General features: G+C 53.0%; 1 protein-coding gene across 1 annotated transcript in view; it reads left to right on the top strand.

The window, feature by feature from the left end:
- Nucleotides 1-2,447: 2,447 nt before the first annotated feature.
- PXDN (peroxidasin) overlaps nt 2,448-22,246 on the top strand; it is a gene marked incomplete at both ends in the record, with an annotated part of 83,937 nt that continues 64,138 nt past the window's right edge. The window contains one exon of the mRNA XM_080712069.1: nt 2,448-2,638. Within this exon, the coding sequence (XP_080568195.1) occupies nt 2,448-2,638 (191 nt within the window). The remainder of the gene's footprint in view (nt 2,639-22,246) is intronic.

The following is a 22,246-nucleotide window of genomic DNA, read 5'->3' as shown; positions in this document are numbered from 1 at the left end:
TCCTCCTTGGTACCACTCTTGGCAGTGCTCCTGGCGCCCAAGTCAGTGCTTGAGAAGAGCAGAGGCAGTCCTTCAGTTCTGGAATGTGCATTTATGCTTTTGAGCTGAAGACAGCAAACCAGGCCCTTGGACCCACAGACGCCGCCCGGCCCACCGGTCCCTAGAGAGGCCGGCTCCTCTGTGCCCCGTTACTAAGCCGGCACTCCCAGGAACCTCCTGTGAGCCGGACAGGGCCCACCTGCTATGCTCTCCTGAGCCCTCAGCATCCCGAGACCAGCACCTCCCTAGCCAGTGTGGGAATGGCGTCCCAGAGCCAGTGCCAGCTGGTCCCCTGGCTCCCCAGTGGACTGTGCTGAATGCCCCCCCCCCCACACACACACCTATGGACTTCTCTAAATTTGGGAACGGAGCTGTGCAGATTAAGTTGCCTAAGTTAGGATGAGGTCACTGGAGCTATCTAAGGGCTCCCTAAGAAGATGGACCCCTTGCTCATAAGATGGTAAACTCCAGGCCAGGCCTGGTGGCAGATGCCTGTCATGCTAGCACTGGGAGGCTGAGACAAGAGGATTGAAGGTTCAAGGCCCGTGAGTACTTTAGTGTGACTCTTGGCAACTTGTTTATAAGTAAGCAAAAAGAGCTGGGTGTGGTGGTGCACGCTTGTAATCCCCATACTTGGGGGGCTGAGACGGAAGGGTTGCAGGTTTGTGGCCAGCCTCAGCAGTTTAGTGAGGCCTGCTACAACTTAGTGAGACCTTGTTTCAAAATAAAAGAATAAAATAGGACTGGGAGTATAGCTCAGAAGTAGAATGCTCCTGGGTTCAACCCCCAGTACCACACACTCAGAAAGAAAGCAGACCCCAGGGCGCGTCCCGTGACCAGGAAAGTCAGGACTGAAGGCCCTTTTGTGCTGAGGCCCAGAGAAAAGCCAAGCATCACAGCTGGCTTAGGAGAGGGCTGCTGTTGACCAGATCAGCCCCGAGCCCCAGGGGTTTGCACTGACTGCAGTGGTCAGCAGCAGGACGATGTCACAGTCCGCTGGCTGCACTGGCCTTTCTGTGGCCTCACCCCACCCTAGTCCACCGGACTCTCTGCCCTCATGGACACATAGGAACGTTGTCTTTGTTACCACCCTGGTTCCAGAGCACCCAAGACAGGAAGCCAAGCAAGTCAGACTGAAGGCCTGCTTGGTGGGCAGTCTCTGAGAAGCCGGTTCCGCATTCTGTCATTTACACTGTTTTAGTTTTTAATTTATTTTTAGTGTGTGGGGCTGTGAGCTACTGAGGATTGAACCCAGGGGCATTCTGCCTCTGAGGTACACTCCAGCCCCACTTATTTGGAAACAGGGTCTCGCTGAGTTGCAGAGGGCCTCACTATGTGGCAGAGGCTGGCCAAGAACTGCCATCCTTCCATCTCAGCCTCCCAAGTCCCGGGATTGCAAGTGTGCGCCCCCACACTGGCTGCCATTCACACCCCTGCCCGCAGTGCTGCCCTGGGGCTGGGCGAGAGGCTGCAGAGCCCGGCTGCTTTTCTTGGGATACCTGCTCTGGAGGTGGGGTGTGCAGGCCAGGGAGCATTCACATGCTCTAGGAACCAGAGTTTCCTGCCAACAGCTCTGGTCCCCAGAGGATGCCGCGGGCCAGCAGCACACCTGTGACCCAGGAGAGCCTGAGTCGGTGGAAAAAGGCATGAGATGTCTGGAATAGTCTTCAGTGTGTTCATGCACTGAAACCTCAGGGCTTCCTCCGGTCTCTGCACAAACCGGGCTCCCACCAGGCCCACAGAGAGGCGCTAAGGACCCCGAGGAGGCACGACTTGCCCAGGGCTCTTCACAAGTGACCCTCCATTCAGGTGGCCGAGGGCCCCAGGGTACCCTGGCGGCCACACTCCTAAGGCTGCAGCAGCACCTGGCTCCCTCGCTGAATCCGGATTGGGCCTCAGTTTCCCCAAATGGAATGAAGGCAATTAAATGCAAGTTAAATGGGAGCAGGGGTGGGGACTGGGAGAGCGAGCGCGCGAGCCCCTTGGAACAGTGCCTGGAACATACTACGCGCTCTAAAAGCGTTAAAAAACAGCAACACCGCCAACAACAACAAAAGCCTTTTGCATACCGGTAGAAACCGAGGCTAAGAAGAGGTGGGGTGCCTTCGCCGAGGCCCTGGGGCCGGAGGGCAGGACCGGGGACTCACGCCCGGGGCCCAACCCTCTCCCTGCACCCCGGGTCCCGCGCGGCGTCGGCGCGGACTCGGCATCCTCCCCGCGGTCCGGGGCCCAGCTGTGCCGGGGAGGGGTCCCGCGCCGGCCCCGCCCCGCCCCGCCCCGGGCGAGGCGGAGGAGCGCGCATGTGCACAGCTGGCGCCCCCGCCCCCCGCACAGCTGGGCCGGGCCGCGGCCGGCGGTAGTCGGAGCTGGCTGTCGGTGCGTGCAGGCTTCCGTCCGCGCCGTCGGCCATGGCCGCGGGCCCCGCGCGCCGCTGCCTGCTGGCGCTCGCGCTGTGCTGCGGCTGGGGCGCGCTGGCGCTGGTCTCCCCGAAGCCGGGCGCGGGCTGTCCGAGCCGCTGCCTGTGCTTCCGCACCACCGTGCGCTGCATGCATCTGCTGCTGGAGGCCGTGCCCGCCGTGGCGCCGCAGACCTCCATCCTGTGAGTGGGCCGGGGCTCGCGGGGAGCCGGGCGCGGGCATCCTTGGGGCGCGGGGAGCCTTGGGGCGCGGGCATCTTTGGGGCGCGGGCAGCCTTGGTCTGGGCGTCGGGGAGCCTTGGGGCGCGGGGAGCCTTGGGGCGCGGGCAGCCTTGGGGCGCGGGCATCTTTTGGGCGCGGGCAGCCTTGGTCTGGGCGTCGGGGAGCCGGGCGCGGGGAGCCTTGGGGCGCGGGCATCTTTGGGGCGCGGGGAGCCTTGGTCTGGGCGTCGGGAGCCTTGGGGCGCGGGGAGCCTTGGGTCGCGGGGAGCCTTGGGGCGCGGGCATCTTTGGGGCGCGGGCAGCCTTGGTCTGGGAGTCGGGGAGCCGGGCGCGGGGTGCGCGGGCCTTTGTCCCACCCTGGCTGGGACGCCGAGGGGCGGATCCGAGCGCCGAGCGCGCGGCCTGGGGAGCCGCCTTTGTTCAGAACTCGGAATACCGGGCTGCTGGGAAGTGGTCGGGAGCCGCCGGGGCAGTCCCCGGGGCGGCCGAGCTCCCCCCCCCCCGTCGCCCGCCTGCGACCCCGGCCCTCGGCCCTCCTCCTCCCTGCCTGCCCCTCGCCTCCCCCGCAGCGGGTACCCACCCGGCCGAGCGCGAGGGCAACCTCCCAGGGGGTGCCCCGCGGGTCCCACCCGGAGGGTGCCGGTCTGGGGGCCTTTTCTGCGCCCCAAGCGAGCCCGGCGGCCGGGGTCCTGGGGTGACCGAGTTCTGGGGCAGCTGGGCCGAGTCGCGACCCACACTCAGAAGGGCTTCGCGGGAGCTTCTGCTTCCAGTTCTAAGTCGACCCTGTGCACAGATGTGTTAGACCTCTGGGATACTTCCTCTTAAGTTGATGGGAGGGCCTCGCACTCTAGGGACCAGGTAGCCCAGGAACCTGGGCGCCCCTCTGCAGGATAGGCGTCCAGTACTCGGGCCGCCAGAGCTCACTGCAGGCCTCGGTTTGCTGCAAGGAGGGAGGCTTGGGTTGGAAAAGTTGGGACTCTGTAAGGGCAGGCTGGTGTTCCAGGCGGCGGCGGCACTTCAGCGCCCGCAGCTGCTCCGCGGCGTGCCAAAAATAGTTTTCACTTTTCTTCCCTCGGCCAGAGGACTTTTGGCACCACCAGAGAGAGCCTGCAAAAGTTGTAAAGATTTGAGTGAACTGTTCAGGAAGTGGGCGGCTTGCGTTCTTACCTCTAAAACAGGACACCCGGGGTGTGTGTGTGTGTGTGTGTGTGTGTGTGTGTGCGCGCGCGCGCGCAGGGGGGGTGTTGCTAGTTTGAATTTATCCTCTAGAGAGCTGCAGAAGGCTTTCCTTCCTGAGGACGTGGGATGGACGAGGGCTTCATGCTCTAAAACAGTGCACTTTTAAGATGGGCCAGGGAAGCCTCTCAGAAATGGGGTCAGTCAGTTACTGAGTCCTTGAGAAGCACTGGGGCCCCGGAGCCGCTTTTCACAGGTGGTCAGAGTTTTAATACTTGCCCTGTGTTTTGCTCCCAAATCCTAGTGGCCTCTTTTGAAAGAACAGTGTTTTAAAATGAGCGTTGAAGCACAGAAGTGGGGTCTTCTGCCCTGCTGGGCACGGCGAGGTCCTTCCCGGAATGGAGCAGGATGGAGCCCAGAGGGCACAGGGTGACAGCAGCGTCACCGCTCGGGTTTCCTACCAGGGTGTATTTGGAACATTTATTTTAGTGTACTTTGCGTGGAGTTTTGGGGTTTTCGGAAATGCCTTGGAAGAATCCTGGAATCTAGAGCGGATACTAAATCGGTTTGATCTTTGGAGAACTGAGTAGCTCTGGGTGGAATGAACCGAGGGCAGAGGGTAGTCCTGGGAGCTGGGGCATCTGGGTTGAGTGCGGTAGCAGAGGGACGGCAAGTCCCCCCTCCTCGGGAATGTGAGTGTTTAGCCGTGGACTCAACACAAGTGGACAGGTAGAAGTTGTGGGTAGAGTTTGGGAAAGAAAAAGGAGACAGCTTGCTGGGGGAGGCAGGGAATAAGGAAGACCCAGCTGTGGCCCTGCCATCCACAGGTTGGGTGGGGTTGACATGGTCACGTGCAGAAACAACTAACTTTACTTCTAGGTTGTCTGCCTGTCGGCTCTCAGCTCGCATGTCTGTGGAAGATGTCAGCATAAAGAACCTGGCCTTAAAGTCAGTGGGGCTATTGTACCTTCACTGTGTCTGTAAGACCCCACCCCTACTCAGCCTCCTAAAAGGATTGATATTTATTTTTTGCAATAATGCAGGTTAAGCCCAGGGGCATTCTACTTCCTGGCTACATTTCCAGCCCTATTTTTTATTTTTATTTTGAAACAGGGCCCCACTAGGTTAACGAGAGTCTCATTACTTGCTGAGGCTGTCCTCGAACCTGTTCTCCTCCTGTCTCAGCCTCCCGAGTACTGGGATTACAAGTGCGCATCGCCAGATCCGGCTGGCCTGCAGTGTCAGGTGGTCCAGAGTGAGCAGCAGCAGGTCCCTGAGCGTGCGTCCTCAGGGCTCCGCGGCCCTCCTTACACCATCAGGAGGCACTTCAGTGCTCAGGGAAGCTCAGCATGTGCTTGAGACGGGCTTGCTAACTTTTTAATGCTATGTTCATTCCCCAGTGGAAGCTGGTCATGGTAGTGAAAAGGGAAAGCAGGCCATTTTTACTTTGCCCCATTCCTGTGGTCTCCTTGACCTCAGCCTCTTTGGGGGCGGGCAGTTATGCCAACAGCGCAGGGCCCTGCGGGCAGCAAGGCCTCCGTGGCCACAGGAACCCGCTCTGCCGAGCTCACAGCCCCCACAGTGCAGGGCACTGCAGAGCCGGGGAGTCATCCCAGACTGAGCCATGGAGGCAGAAAGCCTGGCGCTGGAGGGGCCCCGGCGGGCGGCTCCTCCACACGCCTCACCGCGAGCTCCAGTTTCTGGTCAGCTGTGTGAGGGACCTCTGCTATCTTCTGGACCACCCAGTTAAAACAGACCCACTTTAGGACGCCAACTGGGTTCTTTACTCTAAAAAACGGTGGCTTTTCTTCTTTATCTGCCCTCCTAAGGGCAGGGAAGAGGGAGACACTGATCGCCAGGCCCTTAGCCCAGAGGCCTTGGGAGGAGGATTGACCTCTGGCCTCTCCTCCAGGTGCATTCTCCAGCTCCTTTTCCCTCCCCTGTGTGCTTTATCTCGGGGCCAGCCCACCTGAGGCCTCTGCTGGGGCAGCCCCGGCCGCTGTTGCTCAGCTTCCCCTTGTAAACACCAGGCCTAGTATGTGGATCCCGGCAGCACCCTTTTAGTCTAACGAGGGGTCTAAAGCCTTTTAGTCTATTGTCTGGTATAAAGCAGAAGCTTAGCCAAAGGCTATGCCCCTATTTGACTTTTTGTTTTGGCCAACTTTGACTTAAGGGTGGAAAAAGTTTTATCAAGACACAGTTGAGCAGGGGAGTGCAGCACACTTTTATAATCCTGCTAATTGGGAGGCAGAGACTGGAGGATCGTAGTTTGGGGGCCAGCCTTAGCAACTTAGCAAGGTACTGTTTCAAAATGTCCCTGGGGTTCAGCTTCCAGTACCAACAACAACAAGCAAGCCAAAGAGAAATCGTTGACAATTAGAGTGTGCGCAGGTGCCTGGCGGGTTTTGTCCTGGGTCAGCCTGTGACTCAGTGTCACAGTGGTGAGTGTGTGCGTCCTCACCTGGCCTGGTGATCGCTCCTTCCTGCCCCCCCCCCCCCAGGTAGGCTTTTGTGTCTGCACATGAAGGACATTGGCCTCATGTTTTCTTTTGGAGTATCTCTGTCTGCCTTGGGCACAGGAGAGTAGGTTTTGCCTCAAAATGCGGTGAGAAGTCCCCCTTCTTTCTGGACGAGTGGGGAAATGGTTTTGTCTTCTCCCTAAGTGTTTGGTAGAGTTCCCAGTGAGGCCACCTGGCCTTGACCTGTGATTAGGGAAGGATTTAAACTAGTTTCAGTTTCTTCCACCAATAAAGGGCTCGTCAGCGGAGCATTTCCTCTTGAGTGGGCTTGGAGGGAATATACCTTCCCAGGAACCTGTCCATTTCACAGGAGTTCTTGGGTGTATTATTATAAAATTGCTTATAATAGTTCCTGTTATCTTTTTATTATCTGAGATTCTATAGTGACATCAGCTCTCTGGTTTCTGCAAATACAAATTATTCCTCCTCCTCCTCCTCCTCCTCCTCCTCCTCCTCCTCTTCCTCCTCCTCCTCTTGCTCCTCCACCTCCTCCTCTTCCTCCTGCTCCTGCTCCTCCTTGCCTTCCTTATCTGGAAGTTTATCGATTTTACTGGTTTTTGAAAACCAAGCTTTGGATTCATTGTTTTTTCTCTTTGCTGCTGTTTTCAATTCTGTTGATTTCTTCTTGAGTTTTTTTCCTCTTGAGATTCAGTCTGCCTTCCTACCTCATTAAAGTGAAAGTTGAAGTCTTTGACTTGGGATACTTCTTCTTTTCTGACATAGGTGTTTAGTGCCATAAACACGGTTTTCATTTTACTTATGATCGAAATGCTTTCTCATTTCCCTCTTGGTTTCTTCATTGACCCAGGGGCCGCTTAGAGCTGTATCACTAGTTTCTGAATATCTGGAGATTCTTCCAGAAATCTTTCTGTTCTTGCTTTCTAATTTAATTCAACCACAACTAGAGAGTATGTATTGTAAATTAGATATTTTTAAGTTTATTGAGGCTTGTTTCATAGGCTGGAATATGACTTACTTTGGAAATGTTCTTTGTGTACTTAAAAGGAATGTGTATTCTGATGCTTTTGAATAGGACATTTTGTATTGCGAGGTCAAATGGTTGCTATATTGTCCAAATCTGTGCCTTCTTGATTGTGTGTGTGTGTGTGTGTGTGTGTGTGTGTGTGTGTGTGTGTGTGTTTGTGTGTGTGTGGTGCTGAGGATTGAACACAGGGGAACTCTCTCACTGAACCTCATCCCCAGCCCTTTTTTATATTTAATTTTGAGACAAGGTCTTGCTAAGTTGGCCAGGCTGGCCTTGTAGCTGGGATCCTCCCACTTCTGCCTCCCCAGTGTCTGGGATTACAAGTGCCTAGCACCAAGCCTGGCTTGGTCCACCAGTTATTGAGGGAAAAGACTTGGACTCTGATGCAGTTTGAGGTGCCCATTTCTGTGACAGACCAGCTCGGCCGGAGCAATAAGACCGTTGGGACAGGGGTCTTGGAAGGTGGGCAAGGATTCGGCTTTTTCTGCTGCTTCTGCAGCGGACCCCTCCCTCTTTTGTACGGGGTTCCTTCAAGTCCCTGTTTACGGCGCCAATGTGGAGATTTGTCTCCGGGACTTGGGAGGGAGAGACCTGAAATGACGGACTCGGACAATTGCCTCTCGTGCAACTGACAAAGTTTACTCTCTAAAACCAAAATCTTGTACCCTTCACCAGTGAAATTCCTAGTAGAAAAGTGTAAACACCAAAGAGCAATAGTGGGGTATTAAGTGAAGGACATGTGAATTACCAGTCATAAGCAAGACAAAAGGAAGACCTGTGACATCACTGGTCTTGTGATTAAGGTCAGCCCCAGACCTTGTGATTAAGATCAGCCCCCTGGCCTTGTAACTTCCTGACACCTGTCAGGACAAAGGTGAACATAGAAAATACATTTTTACTTTTACAATTTTACAGTTAACATGAGCTAATTTCTCCTCAATTTTCTCCCATTACCATTACATACATGTACCCATAGCAAAGGAATAAGGACAACGAATCCATCTTCATCACATATGCAAACAAACATACTACAAACATTCTGCAACTTGCTTTAACCCTCTGATTTTTATCCTGGTCTTTTTTCTTCCATTTGGGATAATCTTAGGATAAACCTTACTTCATACAAAATGCTTTCTTATTCTCACAAGATTTCCTTTCTTTATATCCATCAAAACTTTATACCTGCACACTTATTAGATCTGTCTTTTGTTCTGACCTACTAGCTAAACCAAAACAAAACCATTTTATAATGTTGTTTATGTACCAGCAATTAAAAAGCCCATTTAAAAAGACTTAAGTGTTACTGTAAACCTTATGAAGTTAAGAGCACTTTAAAGCATTGCATTCTGCATTTCCCCAATTTAATAATTGAATTGTAAGACATTAGGTAAATATCACTAGCACCTTAAAACCTTAGTTCTGCAAAAGGAATAAAATTTAGAAGACAATGCATATCACATTTGATCATAACTTAATAAATGTATAATAGATTACTACAGAAATCCACAACATCATCAGCATCACGAGTGTCTTAAAACATTAATTTTTGTCAAAGGAAAACGAACTTTAAAAGCAATGTATATTGTATTTAATCACATCTCATATAGGTCTAATAAAGAAATCTGGGTGGTCTCTGAAGTTAAAGAACAGCTGAAGATAAGCTACTTCAAACCTCCCTGATCTTGTTACCAAGTACAATATTCTCATAATTAATCTAAAACAAGAAGCAAAAATGACTTGGTGGGTTTGCCTGCCATAGTAATTGGTAAAAGAAAAACGATTTGCCAATCAGGATGGGGAAGGGGAGTTAATTTTATTATATCCTGGAGCAAGGCAGGGGGCGTCTGAGAGCTCAAACATTTACCAGAAAATTTATCTCCCACGGAATCAGTTTCTCCCACAGCCCTGATTGGGACCTCTTTCTACATCACCGGAGCCGTTTGTGTGAAAAGTTAATAGAATCATTACCAAAAGAACAATAGCTATGAAAAAGCATCCAAGAACAGGGAGGAGTCTGACCAGGGACCATCCTTCCTCAGGGCTGCTTTCCTTGAAGCGTGCCACGCCATGCGTGCAGGGTCACGCAGACTCCAGGGGAGGCGGGGTCGTGGCGCATTTCTCTTTGAGGAAGGTAAGTAACTTCTTCCTCGTGTGTATGCAGCTGTTAATGATGCATAAGCACTTAGGTTCCCGTGTCCTTTGGGTGGAAGGAGTTGTTTTTACCACTGGACTAGTTTTCTTTATTCATGGTGATATTATTTGCTCTGGAATCTACTTTGATGTTAATTTTGCTGCTCTACTTCTTGACTGTTGTTAACAGCATATGTGTTTCCATCCTTATTTTTGGCTTCTATGTGTCTTTATATTCAAAGTGCGTTTCTTTCTTTCTTTCTTTTTTTTTTTTTTTTGGTGGTTCTGGGGTTCCTGGAAGCCCTTCTACCTCTGGGCTACACTCCCAGACCTATTTATATTTTTGAGACAGGGTCTCTTACGCCAGCGCGGCTGGCTTCGAACCTGCGCGATCCTCCTGTCTCCGCCTCCCAAGCACAGGGATTACAAGCGTGCGCCACCACGCCCGGCTCAAAGTGCATTTCTTATAGGCAGCATATAGATGGGCCTTGCCTTTTTTACCCAACTTGACAATCTCTGACTTTTAAATGGAATATTTTGGACCATTTACATTTAATGTGGTAATTGGTAGGACTGGGGTTAAATATCTCTCTCTCATGCTACTATATGTCCCATATGTTATTTGTTACTTTTTCTTCCTTTTATATCTTCTTTTGCATATTTAATACTGGAGTTTGAACCAATACGTGAGGGACTGAGACCTGCGGATCAGAGGATTGAGGGCAGCTTCAGCAAGTAGCAAGACTTTCGGCAACCTAGCCAGACCCTGCTTCAGAAACACAAAAATACAAAGGGCTGGCAGTGTAGCGTTGAGGTAGAAAGCCGTGGGTTCAATCCCAGTACCACGAACAGACACATGAACAGCAATAACAGAAAGTGTGGTCAGAGTAATCATGAGGAGGAAATCCTGGGGAGTTCGCATGCCCAGGTCCAGGTTTTTAAAAAACGCTGCAAGTGGCTCCACGCCGGTGCCGTGCCTGTCTTTGGAATGCTGCTGTGTCAGGGCGATTTCAGTCTAGCTGAACAACGGCTAAATCCCTGTGGATTAGGCTATGTGAGCTCCCAGGCAGATGTTCTTGGCGGGCCGGCCTCGCTGAGGTCCTGCTGGCAGCCCGGCCCGGTGGGGCAGCTGGCATGGAGCACGCAGTGAGGGCCTGCTCCTGGTTCCTCCGTGGCCGCCTGCTGGCCACAAAGGCGGGTGGAGGAGCTGTCATCAACCCAACTGTTTACGACCTGGCTCAGTGAGATAGAGCTTGTGCTGACCATGACTCAGGGATCCTGGCTCTGTCCATCTGAGACTCTGCCATCCTGTGTCCCTGGCTTGGGGGCCAACATGGAAGGCAGGGGTGGGGTGGCCATGGGAAGGCTCCCTCTGCGCTGAGCCACCGGAGATGACACATTCCAACCAGGTGAGGGCCTGTGAGGCGGCCTTAGTGCCCACGGGAGGGCTGTGGACTTGGCATCCTGCCACGACCGCGCTGGGCTTTAGTGGTGCACAGCGCTGTGATTTCTCTCTCCACAAGCTCGTTTTCCATTTTTTAAATTTTTTACACTTTTACTGGTGCATTATAATTTCATATTCTAATGCCACTCCTAGTGATATTGGCCACCTGCACACAGCACCTGGCGGGCTCCCCTGGCTCCCTCCCCGTCTCCTGTCTCTCCTGCAGGGTACCCAGTTGGCATTGGCAGTCTCACGTCAGTGGACATGATTCCTTCATTGATCCTCCGGTCTCCCACCCTTCCCCTGACCGCCTCTCTGGCTCCCCAGGACTTTGAGTTCTCCATCGTCTGAGCTCGTGTATCTGGATTTCCCCATGGCTTCCACATATGAGAGAAAACGTATGACCCTTTTCTTTTCTTTTCTTTTTTCTTTTCTTTTCTTTTCTTTTTTTTTTTGCAGAACTGGGAGTTGAACCCAGGGACATTCTACCTCTGAGCCACACCCCCCAGCCCTATTTTTTTATTCTTAATTTTGAAACAGGGTCTCACTAAGTTGTAGAGGGCCTAAGTGGCTGAAGTTGGCCATGAGCCTGAGATCTTCCTGTCTCAGCCTCCCAAGTGCTGGGATTACAAACCTGTGTTACCCCGTCCGGCTCAGCCCTCCACTTTCTGTGACTGGCCCATCTCACTTAACCAAAGCTTCTCCAGGTCCATCTGTTTTCCTGAAAATGACATCATTTTGTTCTTCTTGAGCGCCGAGTAGGATCCCATTGTGTGCACATCCTGTAAGTGTGTAATCTGCTCATCTGTCGGTGGGTACTAGGTTGGCGCCATAATTTGTCAGTTGTGAGCTGCTGCTATAAATATGGATATGCATATATTACTATAATTTTTTTATTTCAGACCCTTTGAGAAGACCCCCAGGACCGACAGCTTTCCTTGACGGGGCGCCATGGCTGGACCCACAGCTCCAGCAGCGCGCCTTCTCAGAGAGGCTGTCGGGGTCCACAGCACGCACGTTTCCTTTGCTTCTCTCCGTGCTGTATCTGTGTCAGGAGGGTCGCAACTTTCTGTCCAGCCTCAGAAACTTTGTGAGGCTCAGCAACTTAGTGAGACTCTCTTTCCAAATCAAAAATAAAATAAGGCTGAGGGTGTAGCTCAGACGAGAGCACCCTGGGTGTGATCTCCGATACCACAAAAACAAAACAAAATCCTGTCCTTCTGTTGAGAAGACTCACGTTGCTTCTCACTTGGGGACTAAAGAGTTTCTTGAGCTGCTTGGCAGCTGCCCAGCATGCCTGTGCGTGGACAGGAGCCTCTGCCCACCACCTGAGCTCATGCCCGGTGCTGACCTGAAGGCTTTTCTCCAGGGTGTGTGGTTTGGTGTAGTGCCCACCCTGGACCAGGTGGGGAAGGGCAGCGGGGAGCCAGGAGGAAGTCTTGGGCTTCAGGTTGGATCATGAGCTTCTGGGGACTAGGAATTGGCTGCATTTCAAAGTGGTTTTTACCTGGGCTTGAGTTGTGCATCTTCTGCCATGTGTGCCAGGGACGAATGTGTGCCCGGAGCCTGTGTGTCCCTGCCCGCCAGACAGAGGGCTCCCAGCCCTTCCTCTACCTCCTGCAGTTCCGACGTGGTATACTGTGAGGTCTGTGGGAATTTGCCCCAGCACCGCCTGCTAGGACCGCTAGCTGTCCATCACTGCTGGCTGGCCAGGAGGGGAGTCTGCTCAAAGCAGATATGTCACGTTAGCTTTTCTGCTTGAAGTGAGGCCGCTCGGAGTTAGGAAACCTGCTCTCTTACCCACCGACTGCACCATCCTCTGCAGTTTTCTTTTGCAACATCTTAAAACATATTTTGTTTGCAATGTGTACTCTCGGTGGTAGAAAGATGTGAAAATACAGATAAACAAACAACTTGCACCTCTGGTTAGTGAGAACCCTTAGCCTGTGGCATTTCTCCACACTCTTTACTCATAAACAACATTGTATGTTACTATCCTTTTTTGTTTTTGGTTTTTTTTTTTTTTGGTACTAGGGATTGATTCAGGGTATTGTACCTCTGAGAAATACCCCAGCACTTTAAAAATTATTCTATTTTAAATGGTTGTTGTTGTTGTTGTTGTTGTTGTTATTCTTTTGTGGTGTGGGGATTGATCCAGGGGATTCTAACAGTGAGCAACACTCCCGGCCCTTCTTATTTTTTGTTTTGAAACAGGGTCTCGCTAGGTACTGGTCTTGCTGCATTGTCGAGACTGGCCTTGACCTTGCAATCCTCCTGGCTCAGCCTCTCAGATTCTGGGATTACAGGTGTGCGTCCAGCTTCATTTCTTATTTTGAAAAGTCTCACTGAATTGCAGAGGCTGGCCTCAGCTCTCTGGTCCTCCTGCCTCAGTCTCCCAGCGCCTGGGATCACAGGCGTGTGCCGCCTTCCCTCCCTCCGTGTGTTTGTCCTGAAAATTTGGATCATGGTGTCTGTCCTGCTCTGCCAGGCACTTGGTTTTGCAGTCTGGTACTTCTTGTTTTCTTTGCTACCTCCAAGCTACAGCCCCGCCCTTTTTATTTTTTTGTTTTGAAACAGAGTCTCACTAGGTTGTTGAGGGTCTTGCCGAGTTGCCGAGGCTGGCCTTGACTCTGAGATCCTCCTGTCTCAGCCTCCCAGTTACTGGGATTGCAGGCGTGTGCCACCGTGCCCGGCTTGGCGACATATTTTGGTGTGGCAGAGGCCTGCGTTACCATTCATTTCTGCTTTCTTCTTGGTGCCGGGGCTGGGAAGCAGGCCCTTGGTCCTGCTAAGAAAGAGCTGGCCACTGAGCCTCACCTCGAGGTCGGCTTCATTGTCTATGGGCTCAGTGTTTGTTTACTTGGAATGGCCAGATTTATTTAACCTAATTCTCATTGGCCGTCATTCCTTTGTTTCCAGTTTTCTGTGACTCTAAACACTTTTGAAATTCCATTGTGTGCACTTTCTGTGTCTGTCTGGGGTGTTTTAGGACAGTTTTCTGTGACCTGCACTGTCTTGGTCTACACCGAGGGCTCTGGTGAGGATCCCGTGTGATCTCTGACCCGCTTCCTTCCTGGCTGTAGTTTCCCTGGGGACAGAAGGCCCCTTTGGCTTAGTTCTCATCACTGCTGTACTGCGCAACTTTATAACATGGAGAGCCACGCACGCGTGCCATCCCAGCATTGAGGAGGCTGAGACAGGAGGCTCGTGGTTCACAGACAGCCTCGGCTACTTAGTGAGGCCCTCTGCAACTCAGTGAGACCCTGTCCCCAAATAAAGAATAAAAAATAGGGCTGGGGGTAGCCCGGAGGTAGAATGCCCCTGAGTTCCATCCCCAGTACTGCTAGAAACAATAAACTAAAGCAAATTTTGCGAGACGGAAGGCACCGCGGCGGCTGTACCTGGAGCGGGGAGGGCGCGGCACTGCCGAGGATGCTGTGGAGGCCCACAGTGGGGCGTGAGCTGTGTTCCCGCCATCTCAGTCGGCTCCAGCTGTCAGCGCGCCCGCCCCGCCCAGGGTCTGCGCTCCCCTGGACGCGGTCTCCTCAGTACGCTGCCACCTTTATCCCGTGTCCCAGGGCTCCTCTTGGCGCCTGTTTCTTGTCAGGTTCTTGCCCTGCGTAGCTAGCTGCTCCTGCTGGGGCCTGTCGCCTCAGGGCTAGAGAACCTGCCCGGCAGTAGGGCAGCTGGGTGCTCTCCCCTGCCACGAAGCGTACTTCTTGCTGTCCCTGGGAGTCACGGTCCTGAGCACTGGACAAGCCGGGGATGAGCCGCTGCTCCCGGGGAGGAGCGGGGTGAGGTTGGGCCAGTCTCGTGGCAAACCCTCGGCCGACCTTTAGGTCATCTGTCTCAGGTGCTTTATGTAAGCATATTGTTGACTGATTCACGTCGCGCCCAGGGCTTGAAACACGGCCACTCCCTTTGACACGAAGCCCGTCTGACCTGCGTCTTGTGCAGAGGCGCACCGCTACTGCATCCGGGGTTTTAAAGCGCTGGGTGGCCCTTGAGCAAGGTGCCCGGGGGATGTTCTCAACAGCGACCTTACCAATCAAATCACGCAGATGCCAAGACCTGTGGCATTAAATAGGCCAAGAGAGACCGGTCCACATCACGGGAGCCGGCCACTTGCCGCTTCCTTCCCTGCCCCGGCCACACGTGGGCCACAGGCTCCAAGTCTTGATTTGGGGTGACATAATGGCAGAAAGCAAGCAGTTTCTCCAGATGGTGGGGATGGACGGTGTCCGCCCTGGCTCCTAGCGGGGTACCACCGTGGGGTTCCCTGAACAGGGGCTCTTGGCGCCCGAGCCCCACAGGCTACCTGCCGAGGACGACCGCCTGGGCCTGTGCTTGGAGGTTTGCTTTATGTAGGAACAGCGGGACAGCTTTGCACAGGGCGCCCAGACATTTAAAAGTCCTAGCAGACTCCATTTACAGCGACAAGGATACAGCTGGTTCAAAGTTGTTACCTTTTATTTCTTTTTCTTAAGTTACTTTTTTTGTGTGTGGTACTGGGGATTGAACCCAGGGGTGTTCTACCTCTTGGGTTACACCACCCCCAGCCCTATGTTATATTTTATGTTTAGTGTCTCACTAAATTGCGGAGGCTGTCTTTGAACCTGCAATCTTCCCATCGCAGCCTCCCAAGTACTGGGATTACAGGTGTGTGCCACTGCGCCTGGCTTGTTACTCTTTTAAAAAGTCACAAAGGGCAGTGTGGGCTCGCAGTCGGGAGATGCAGGGGGACAAATGAACGAGGATGCTGCGTCCCAGGCGCCATGGTCTGGGCGGGGTCGGATCCATGTGACCATCTGTGACAGAGGTAAAGGCCAAGACTGTAAAGGTGAGTCTGCCCTGCGAGGCGCCTGCTGCAGGCAGAGTGTGCTCTCCTGATGAGCCCCTGACCACCCGAATTCACCCCCAAGCCTCCGTTTCCCTGACTGAAGGGGTGACACACAGATCTCCCAAGATACAGCCCGTGATCAGGACTTGTACTCCGGAGACTCGTGTGTCACTGTACGGTGACCGCTGAGTCGGGCGATGGAGACCAGGTGACTTTGACTGCGGGACGAGGGCTGCTCTTGGCGGAGGGGCAGGAGGGACCGGAGTCGGCAGGTGACATTGCTTCTGGGAAGAGCAGGGCGTGAACAGTACCCTCTTATTTCATGTGTTCGCTTTAATGGAAGCGGGGACTTCGAATTCAGGCTGGAAATTACCACCAAGTATAGTTTTCAACACATGTTAGATTGGCAGTTTCTCTAACAGACCAAAGCAGATGTTTAAGAAACATCTTATTTTCTTCTTGAGGATGGGGACGCCCTTCCATTTCCAAATCCCCTGCTTTATTTTTATTTTTATTTTTTTATTTTTTATTTTTTTGGTGGTACTGGGGATGGGACCCAGGGGCATTCTACCTCCGAGCTACACCCCTAGTTCGATTTTTTTATTATTTGGAAACAGGGTCTCACCGAGTTGCAAAGGGCCTCACTAAGTAGCTGAGGCTGGCTGCAAACCGTGATCCTCCTGTTTCAGCCTCCCAAATGCAGGGGTTACAAGCGTGCGCCACCACGCCCAGCTCCCTGCTTGATTTTTAGAAACAAGTCTACTTTCTAATTCACTCACTGAGAGTGAAAGACAGAGAAAGTGGAAATCCAGACTTCCTGCAAACTTCCAAGGCTGACCTCTGCAGAGATAGAACATTTTGCCTTAACAAAGGTTGGACTCTTGGGTCAATATTTTCTCTCTGTAGGGGAAAAAATAAGACTATTACAGCTCTCAAGCAGGAAGACCTCATCACTCAGAAAAGTCCTAGGAAAGAAACCAGGCTTTCAGATAAAATCGGAGGCCATCTGTGTTTCTCCATAGGAAAATAAGCCTGTCGTCTCTGATATTCTTGTCATTAAAGTTACGGTCTTCCTAATCACACCCCCGCTTCCTTCAGGGAATAAGATTAGGCTGGTTGCTTCCTGGTATAAAGCAAATATTTCTAAAAATTTATAATCAGAGGAGCAGCACTTTTAACTTTTAAAAATAGCAATTAAAGTAGATACTTAGTCATCGTTGTTACTTTTTCAGACTCTGGGATGTTTACTTTGGCATGGCAACACTGTACAAGCATTCATATTGGGCATTTGTTTTCCTGTGTGTGTGTGTGTGTGTGTGTGTGTGTGTGTTTCATTGGTTAATCTTTTTAAGTCATTGTTTGTCACCCTATCCAGTTCATTCACTCACCATCCATCTGTCCATCCATCCGTGTGTTTGTCTATCCATCTGTCTACCTGAACAGCCATTTACCCAGCCACCCACCCATCCGCCACATATACACCTGCCCATCCGTCCATCGTCCATCTGTCCATCATCTTCCACTCACTCCCTGAACCATCCATCCATCTGGCTGTCCAGCTGTCCACACCCCCAGCCATCCAAGTGTCCGCCCACCGTGCGTCCGCCCCTCATTGCTGGCATCCTTGCTAAGGGCCCGGCCCTGGTGCCCTGCGGTGGAGGACAGGGCCTCCCCTAGAAGGCTGGGTGCTCCTGTCCAGGAGGGGTCTGGCCGAGGCACACCCAGCAATGTGGAAGTGCCTGGCGGCAGCGTGTCCCATCCTGTCACTGTCTCTCTTCCTTCCGCTCCTCAGGGCTTAAGAAAGGGTTGCTTCCTAGCTGAGACCGAGGAAAAGCTAGCTGCCGAAGGACCTCGTCAGTAGACCTGACGCTCATCTCCCTCAGCTCAGAACGCACGGGGTTTGAACCGCCTTCTGTTGTCTTATTTCCAGCCATAAAGAGCCGTCTTTGCTGTGAGATTCCGGGAGTTCCGTGCACAGCAGCCCCTCAAGCTGGTTCCAGGGGGAGCGCCCTCCACAGGGCATGGTGGTGGTTGTTACCTGGTCTTCTGGGATTGGACCTGGTGCTGTGCGTGTGATAGGGCGGACTCCGCAGGCCTTGGGTCCTGCGTTCAGCTCTGCCTTCCCACAGGGAGGGCCAGATGACCACAGAGCGCTGACCTAGGCGGAGGCTGCTGACCGGGCCAGCAGCGTGCTGGATGTGAGCAGGGAGATGCCAAGAGACGGCTGAGGGAGCAGGGGTGTTTTCAAGGCCCCTTTGGTGTGGGCTCCCTTGCAGCCGCCCTGACAAGTGCCTGAAATCCACTGTCCCTGAGCGCCTCATAGGTGGCCCACCACGCGCCTCTGCTGCGGTGTTTTCTCATGGGTGGATCTCTTGGGTACCCTAAAGAACATCCTCACTCGTGGGGCTGCCTTTCCTGGCCTCCTGAGCCCTGACCCTCGAGTTTGGGAAGCTCCTGGTGGCTCCTCTGCCTCCCGGTAGAGACTAAATATTTGGGATAAATATTTGTCAGTTGCATTTTACGATCCATTTCCTCGGGGGAGGGGGGATAATTAAAACGCGAGTGGCCTGTCTTAAGACTTTTAGAAGAGTAAGGAAATGGGGAGTTTGAGGGAGCCTGTTATTCCTGGGCATGGCCCAGCTGAGCCCGGGGCTTTTCTTGGGCTAGCCGGCCAAGTCATGGGTGAGCGCGCCCTGGGATAGCGGGGTTTGTCCATTTATTTGGCTGCACAGGAGGCCTGCCAGGTCTGTTTGCGGGAACAGCCTCAGTTAACCCGTTCATCTGCTTCAGTGATAATATTTGTTTTAACGGGTGAGTCATATCTCACATGACTGTGACCCTGCCCTGGTGTTAACTTGGCTGGGCCCTCACTCCCAGATACATGCTCAGACATTATTCTAGATGTTTCTGGGAAGGTTTTTTTTTTTGGGGGGGTGAGATAAACATTTAAATCAGGAAACCCTAAGTAAATTAAATTGCCCCCCCAAAAAAACATGGGCGGGCCTCATCCAGTCAGTTGAAGTGCTTAATAGAATAGAGATGGACCTTGCCCCCAACCCCGGCAGGGATGAGTTCTGCTGGCTTGATGGTCTTTGATCTGGAACTGCAGGGACAACTCTTCCCCGGGCTCTGGCCTGCCCAGCAGATGTCAGGCTGCCCAGGGGCCACTGTCTCATGAACCAGTTTCTTAAACCTGTCTGTCTCATAAGCCGGGTGTGGTGGTGGATGCCTGTCATCCTAGTACTCGGGAGGCTGAGGCATGACTGCAGGTTTGAGGCTAGCCTCTGCAACTTAGCGAGGCCTGCAACAAATTACCGAGACCCTGTTTCAGAATAAATAGGGCTGCCTGTAGCTGTGTCTGGGGTAGAATCCCAGGAGCACGAATCCCTCTGTCTCTGTCTTTCCTCGTCTCTGTTTTGCTGAAGCTCCCTCCCTCTCGCTCTCCCCTCTAAGTCCACACATCTGCTGTTGGTTTTGTTTCTCTGGGGACCCCTGACTAAGAGCCCACATGGGGTGACCTCCCGGGTGGACTCTGACCTAGAACAGCCAGTCCATGTGCCGGCCGCTACTCACGGCTCAGCCTAGGCAGACGCCGTCTCTGGGGAGCTTGAGCCAGATTGTTCAGAAATGAGCGGCCAGCCGCGGAAGCTGAAGCCGGAGGCTGCCGTCGCAGCGTCCAGAGGGGCTGTGGGAGTCAAGTTGGCCGGTCAGCGGAGAGGTGGCGGAGGTGGACGGGCAGTGGAGTCTCCGCAGCCCCGCGGTCCCTCCCTGTCCAGGGCCAGGAGCTCACACGGAGTTTTTATTCCACTTGATAAAAGAAAGAATGGAAGAAAGAACCCCTCTTTTTCTTTTAACTGTATAAGCAAGACCATTCATTTAAGAAAAACTTAAAGATACATTAAATAAAAACTAGAATCCCACGGCCGGTCCTCCTTGGGGCCCGTAAGATTTGTCTTTCTCCCTGAACATCAGGTATTCATTGATGATTGCCTTATTTACAAGAAAAAACCCATAGAACTGGCCCCCTCTGGTGTGTGTGTGTGTGTGTGTGCGTGCGCGCGCGCGCGTGCACATGCTCTTCCGTGTGCCCGCCCTCTCGGCTGTGTATCTCTACTGCAGGGTCTCTGTGCACCTCTGTGTGCATCTCTGCCCGTCAGCCCCTCCCTCCTTCTGCCCTGTGTTGTGTGCCCTTCTCTGCGCCGAGAGCTGCTGGTCGGTATGGAGGCCTTCTCAGGGTGTCAGTGGGCCCCTTCTCGTCCCTCTCACACAGTGGGCCTCGTCTCTACCCACCCAGCTCTGCGTGGTGACTTCAGGTGAATCAAGGAACTTCTCTGCGCTGTCTACACCCGTGTAACGTGAAGGAGAGGAACTGGATGTGTGGACGCTTCTTGGATGCAGTTGTCCCCTGTGAGGGCAGATAGGGGCAGGGACACTGCGGTTGGACACATGGACAGGGCAGCAGTGCCCGATGGCGGGCCTGGCCCCCTCAGCATCCGGGTATCTCCGTGGTGCCCGGCTGCATGCCACGCCCACAGTCCACGCAGAGGGTCCCTACACTCTAGCCCGCCGCCGCCTCCTGGCTCTGATCCAGGCAATTCACCACCTCACAGATCTCGCTGTATTTGGTCCTCAGGTGTCCTGGGAGATGAGATGGTCACCTCCATTTTTGGACTGGTAAATCCAGGCTCTGAGAGGTGAGGGCAGGAAGCCTCTAGCAGAGAATTAGCAGAGGTGGGCTGCTACCCTCTGCCTCTCCTGCAGGTTGCGCCCCACTCTCTGCTCAGCTTAGAAGGGTTCAACACCTGCTCAGGGCTCTTTCCTGAGGGGTACCCGTGTGCTTGGAAGAACAGGCCGGTGTGCACGCACACCTGCACACATCGCTTTTGTTTCCACAACCGTAGCCGAGTCTGGGAGACTCGGGGCAGCGGGGCAGGTGGGGAGGGGACGAAGCCAGCTGTGGGCATCCACGCTGGCCTTCGCTCAGCGCCCTGAGTTCCAGACCCTCTTCCCCGCTGCACATCTGTAGGCCATCTGGCTGCCGCAGGCCAGAGCGGGAGGCACGCGTGCGTGTGAGGGTGGGCAGCCTCGTCCTTGAGCCACAGTGTCCTGGAGGTGAGCAGGAGACGCCAGCCCTGCATCGCGGCACCTGCGTCCTGTTTTCATAACAGGAAGACCCCTTCCTTCCGTCCTCGGGCTGCACCGGCCCTCTCTGCTGGGAACGGCCCCATCCAGCTGCCGTTTTCTTGGCTGTTTCCTAAGACGCAGGTGTCCACCGCCTGCACATGTTTCCCCGACACAGGTATTTGGAAGTCAAGGATCTCCGGCTCAGCCGTGCAGTATTTCCCGGGAAAGTACTGAGTTCCTTGGACTCCCTGTTTGCTCAAGATGAGTTTGAGACCCTTCACCCTGATGTCACTGCTGTTCTCGTCCGCCACCCCACAGGGGAGGCTTTCTGGGACAGAGGAGCACGCCCTCTGGAGAAGTTACTGGAACAGAGTTCTGGCAATTCTTGGGCTTGACCACAAGTGGGAAGAATACTGTGATGCTGTTTTTAGCACCCGTGGACAGATTTAGCACCCGTGGACAAACCTCTGGAGTGTTTTCCCAGGGAAACAATCTGCACGAACACATAGCATATTCTTTATTCGTAAGGCACAGCGGAGGATTCACATTAGTTGGCTATGTTTGTATATGGCTGGAAAACAGAGCTTCACATGAAAGCGAGAGATGGGTTATTCTTGGGGCCAGACTGCAGAGCCAGAGAGGGACGCGCTGAGCTGCGCCTAAGCCCAGGCCGCAGGATCCAGTCCGGGCTGGGCTCTCCCTCCTGGAAGCTCTGAGTTGTTTGTTTGTTTGTTTGTTTGTTTGTTTTCTTTCTTTTTTTGGTACTGGGGGTTGAACCTAAAGGGCATTCTACCTCTGAGATACACCCCCAGCCCTACTTTGCTTACTTATTTATTTATACCAAGGATTAAACCTAGAGGCATTCTACCTTCAAGCTATACCCCCAGCCCTATTTGATTTATTTATTTATCATTTATTTATTTAATTTATTTCTTTATTTGAGATCAGGGTCTCACTAGGTTGCTGAGAGCCTCGCTACATTGCCAAAGCTGACTTTGAACCTGCAATCTTCCTGTCTCAGCCTCCCAAGTACTGGGATTACAAGCATGTGCCATCATGCCTGGCTTATTTATTTACATTTTATTTATTTATTTCAGTGACTGGGGATTGAATTTAGGGGCATTTTACTCCTGAGTGACAACCCCCCTCCCATCCCTGTTTTTTTAAATATTATTTTGTTTTTGTGATGCTGGGGACTAAACCCAGAGGCATTCCACCTCTGAGCTATGCCCCAGTCCTATCTTATTTTTTACTTGGAAACAGGGTCACCAGGTGTGGTGGTGCACACTTGTAATCCCTGTGCTTGGGAGGCTGAGACAGGAAGATCGCACAGGTTTGAAGCCAGCCTCAGT

This window comes from Muscardinus avellanarius (genome assembly GCF_963383645.1).
Source record: "Muscardinus avellanarius genome assembly, chromosome: 15".
In the NCBI taxonomy this organism is placed as follows: domain Eukaryota; kingdom Metazoa; phylum Chordata; class Mammalia; order Rodentia; family Gliridae; genus Muscardinus; species Muscardinus avellanarius.
Note: the sequence above shows the minus strand (reverse complement) of the source record. Positions and strands in the feature narration are given on the sequence as shown.